At 39.5% G+C, this 4,964-nt stretch overlaps 1 protein-coding gene across 1 annotated transcript in view; it reads left to right on the forward strand.

Annotated features, from left to right (window-relative positions):
• LOC107700800 (rho-related GTP-binding protein RhoU-like) overlaps positions 1–4,421 on the forward strand; it is an 8,824-nt gene extending 4,403 nt beyond the window's left edge. Inside the window, exons 2-5 of the mRNA XM_016502615.1 lie at positions 768–984; positions 1,642–2,142; positions 2,753–2,915; positions 3,809–4,421. Coding sequence (XP_016358101.1) covers positions 768–984; positions 1,642–2,117 — 693 coding nt within the window. The 3' untranslated portion in view covers positions 2,118–2,142; positions 2,753–2,915; positions 3,809–4,421. The remainder of the gene's footprint in view (positions 1–767; positions 985–1,641; positions 2,143–2,752; positions 2,916–3,808) is intronic.
• Positions 4,422–4,964: the final 543 nt, after the last annotated feature.

Here is a 4,964-nt window from a genome sequence, read left to right on the forward strand (position 1 = left end):
TCTATCTATTCTGTCGTTCTATCTATCTGTTCTGTCGTTCTATCTATCTATCTATTCTGTCGTTCTATCTATCTATTCTGTCTATCTATCTATTCTGTCGTTCTATCTCTCTATCTATCTATCTATTCTGTCGTTCTATCTATCTATCTATTCTGTCGTTCTATCTGTCTATCTATCTATCTATTCTGTCATTCTATCTATCGTTCTATCTATCTATTCTGTCGTTCTATCTATTCTGTCATTCTATCTATTCTGTCGTTCTATCTATCCATCTATTCTGTCGTTCTATCTGTCTATCTATCTATCTATCTATTCTGTCGTTCTATCTATCTATTCTGTCGTTCTATCTATCTATCATCTATCTATGTTCTATCTATCTATTCTATCTATTCTGTCGTTCTATCTATCTATCTATATGGCACTTTTTGGTGTTTTTAGTGTATTACTTTTATAAAGCGAAAAATATTATTTTAAAGGAGTCAAAGATTTGTTTTGGAGGAGAAAATACGTTGTTCCTGTTGTTTTCTTCATCTTCTCATTTGTTTCCTCCAGCTCTGGGAGGATGTGAGGCGCATGTGTCGTGTATTAATCCTCTTACTGCAGCAGATGCTCGTCTGTCAATCAACCTGACGCGGGTGCGCGCGCTCGAACTTGACTTGAGAGCGCGAGAGAAAGAACACAGCAGGTGCGCGAGGGATCCGCGCCGTCATTTAGCGATGCAGGAATGGTAACTAAAGCCGTTTATTGAGCTAAACATGTCTTGACAGCGGCCACAGGCTTGTTTTGAACCACCAAAGTTGCATTTGTTTACCGGACAACGCAATGCCGTCGCAGGACGAGGCTCCTCAGCGACCGTACCTGAGCGCCGGGTCAAGTGTGTGCTGGTCGGGGACGCGGCGGTGGGTAAAACGAGTCTGGTCATCAGCTACACCACTAACGGATATCCGGCAGAACACATTCCCACCGCCTTTGACAACTTCACAGGTGAACTCAAACTCCACACTGATTCTAGCGTGCGCTCAAGTACGCACCTGGTGCCTTATACGCCGTTTTATATTACAGTTATATAGACTAGCCTATCTAAGTATATAGACCAGTCATGAACTTTTTGACTCCTCGCAAGTGTTATTTCCTTGACAATACATTAAGCTCAACTTTATGATCAATTAAATATTAATACAAATTGATAAACATAGAAGTGACAAATCTAACACCAGTTTGTGTTGATGGATGGATGAACTCTTTCTCTCTGTGCTTTGAATGGCAGAGATGGGGGGGCAGCGGATCAGCCTCTATATGTAAGCAACAGGATATGACGGAAGAGCGCCACCTAGTGTTAGAATCAGATCATGCATTCTCTTAGTGCTGAGTCCTGTAGATTTTTGTGACTGTCAAGTAGGTTGACTCTGTGATGTTCTGCACACAGTACTAGAACTTGCTCATCAGACTGATCATTTGCCATACTTGCATATCTTTTGTTATAAATAGAAAAGCACATGCAATCTAGAAGTTTGAAAAAATTATGCAAGTAGCATAACTGCTGCTCTTCTTTGCAATGCATATATTTATAAATATAGGTTACAATATTTGAATTAGTAAGTCAAATGTGGCAGCTGTCTCACTTTTCTTTCTGTTTTCAAGATGAGTTTGAGCGCCTCCGTCCACTCTGTTACCGTGACGCTGATGTCTTCCTGCTCTGCTACAGCGTGGTCCTTCCATCCTCCTTCAGGAGCGTGACGGCCCGCTGGGCCCCCGAGGTCCATCGCCTCTGTCCGGGCGTTCCCATCATCCTCGTGGGCACCCAGAGCGACCTGCGGGAGGACGTCCAGGTGCTGATCAGACTCGCGGATGGCCAGGAGAAACCGGTGAGCGGAGACGACGCCCGCCTGTGCGCCCGGAGCATCAGCGCCGTCACGTTTGCTGAATGCTCAGCGCTGACGCGGAAGAACCTGAAGGAAGTGTTCGACGGCGCCATCTTGGCCAGCATGCGGCACGCGGAGGAGGCGGCTTGGCCAAGGATGCACACGCTGAGAGAAAAAACTCCAGATAAAATCAGGCAGCTCTCAGAAACATGGTGGAGGAAACTGAGCTGTGTCCAGAACTTTGACCTTCAGTGATGGAGAATCCACTTACGCCACACTGGTGGGTCTGAGTTGCCTTCCGCTCACAATATATAAACCCTCTTAAAGTCAAGTCCAGATGAAATGGGATTCACAGACACATTTTACTGTGATGCATTTCCAAATTAAACTGCATATTCAGCGAGCAACAATGCAGGACAGGACGTGAATTTACTGTGAAATGTTTACAACAACAAACATTTTTTTGTCTGGAATAATTTGTGCGCAATAATAAAAACATGCATTAGGAAGTAAATAGGGTCAGTTTTGATTCATGTTTACTTATAGACATTTTAGATATGACAAAATGATCATTTTCATTGAAAAGTTATGTAAAAACTTGAAAGTACATAACAGATCAACTGATAAATAATTGAAAGGACTTTTTTGTAAAAGCCCTTGTCGTAAGAGAAAGAGAAGGGAAAAGATGAGGATACCATTTGTAGCCATATGTGAATTTAAATATTATTATTATAGAATAATAAAAATTAAAGAGAATATTTAGATAGTTTGGAGTATGCCTTCATCACAGAAAAAAATTACATTCTGAAATATATTCAAATAGAAAAGTTATTTTAAAATGTAAATATATATTAAAAAATTTTTTCCTGTCTTAATTGGACCTCCTTTAGCGTCACCTGTTACGTGTTGTATATCCTGTGACCCAGAAGTGTTTGTGTCGTTTGGCCCAGTACCTTGCATTCATAGCAGTGGATTAGCTGATCCTGTGAACAGACAGAAGATCAAGACTGAAGGAGTGGGATTTGATGTCTGCGTTACACCTGTTGGACTCCGGTATAGTCTGATGTTTTGTTTACCTCTTCATTTCAACTGTTTACTTCATTTTATACTCAAGATAATTCATACAAAGGAACTGAAATGAAAGTGTTACAGTGTTTTCGTCTCGTACATTTACGTAAATTAGTGTAGAGTTAGCTTTGCGTCAATGAAAATGAACTTCGCCCCGTAGGTCTCGTTTAGACAGCCCTGTCAAAGGTCCGTATGGCCCTAAAACCTTTCATTCATTTACATCATTGTGTTACGCTCTTCCCTCGGCAATCTGGGACTCTCACAGCAGACGTAATTATTGCCACAATTACCTGCACGATGACACTTACTGCAGGCTCTGAGTGGGTCTGAATGGAGTCAATCTAACAACTGAAATAACACAAAACCCTTTAATTGCAGCCTCTAATATCTGACTCGCAGGTGCCGGCTGAAGCTTGTACAGTAATGAGATTCATACGTGCAAATATACTAAGTTTAGTGAGGTTTAAACTCCTGAGCTTCTTCTCAGTGTGTCACTCTGTATCGAGAATATAAAGAACTGAAAAACTCATATTGATTGACTACTAATATGAATTGCAAAATGGAAGTTTTTATGCATTTAGCATCTTATTGCATTCAACACTTATCAGTTCATGCATTGAATTAAAACCCATAACCTTGGCTTTGCTAGCACCATGTTTTAATATTTGAGCTACAGAAATGTATGCATGCATTTACTTAAAAAAAAAAAAAATTATACAAAGTTTTAAAATGAGGAAATTCTATTTGTTTTTTCATATGAACTTCATTTTCAATTTTTATGTAATGATTTATTAGGTGTCATTAGCAAACTGCTCAGTATTAAATAGACTTAAATTCAGAAATAGTGGTTTATTTTTATTCTTGTGAATTTACTGCAGCGAGGCGGTCCGGAGCCGCTGCTGATCCTGTAATGGGTCGAGACAGAAGCCACCTGTGGGAATTAGGTGGGCAGATGGCGACTGGTTTTCCCCTCACAGCATCTCTTGACCTCAACCTCCACCTGCTGCAGAAATCATGCAGGAATAACATCAGAACAACAGGCATTGAGAGCTGAACCTGGGTCATTTTACCAGTATGACTCAGTTCAGCTGGTATTCTGGGCCGATGACAATCGAGAGTGTGACTTACATTTTTTTTTTCTTCTAAAAACATGACTGGAAACAATATTTCTTACTCGGCGTATTTTAATACACTGTTGTTGTCAATAGTATTCATCAATATAAGGCTTTAATTGTCTCTCTAGTAGTAGTGCACTTATGGAGCTTCACCTGTAGAGGACATTATTGAGTTACGTCCTGAAAATCATGTGAACACAAGAGGTCAAGGCCATCCAATCTGAAGCATCTTCTGTGTGGGTTCTGCTGGGATGGCATTAATGCTTTCACTGCCATGTGGCTATTGGCAGGGATGTTTTAAGTCAGAGTTAATGTCTGAATGTCATTGAAATCAATAAAATCAAGTTAAATTAAGCGTCTATCAGCATGTGGCAAATGCTGCACGATCTTCTTTTCTTCACCATCTTCAGATTTGCTCAGTGCTTGTTCAGCTGGCATTTTGGTGGTTTTTAGTAGGTGTACGAAGACAGTTCTCCTCACGTTCACACAGGTGTCCTTGCAGATCCACACAAAGTGGCACAATACTGTTATTAATTTCAATGCAAGATCTGTTGGTTTACCCTTTCAAACAAACATGAATTTTGTCAAATGTTTAGCTTGAAAAGTTCTTGTACTAGTTTCTTTTACCCTGTGATGCATGAATTTTTAAATAACAAAAAATTATATTATTAAAATATATTAATGTTAATTACATTAAATAGCGTTATTTATATAGGCTACTATTGTAGTAGTTATTAAAAGCGTTTGTTTTTGTGTTTAGTTTCTGTATTAAATTAGCTACATTAATTTCGGGTTTAGTAATTTTGGTCTTTTTCATTTTTTATTAGTTTGGACACTAGTAGGCCTAAAAGTGATTTGTGTCGGAAACTCCTATGATGTTATATATGACTGAATAATAATCCTACAGCGCGAGGATTAT

The sequence above is a fragment of the Sinocyclocheilus anshuiensis genome, unplaced genomic scaffold (assembly GCF_001515605.1).
Source record: "Sinocyclocheilus anshuiensis isolate Anshui unplaced genomic scaffold, SAMN03320099.WGS_v1.1 scaffold1127, whole genome shotgun sequence".
NCBI classification, from domain to species: domain Eukaryota; kingdom Metazoa; phylum Chordata; class Actinopteri; order Cypriniformes; family Cyprinidae; genus Sinocyclocheilus; species Sinocyclocheilus anshuiensis.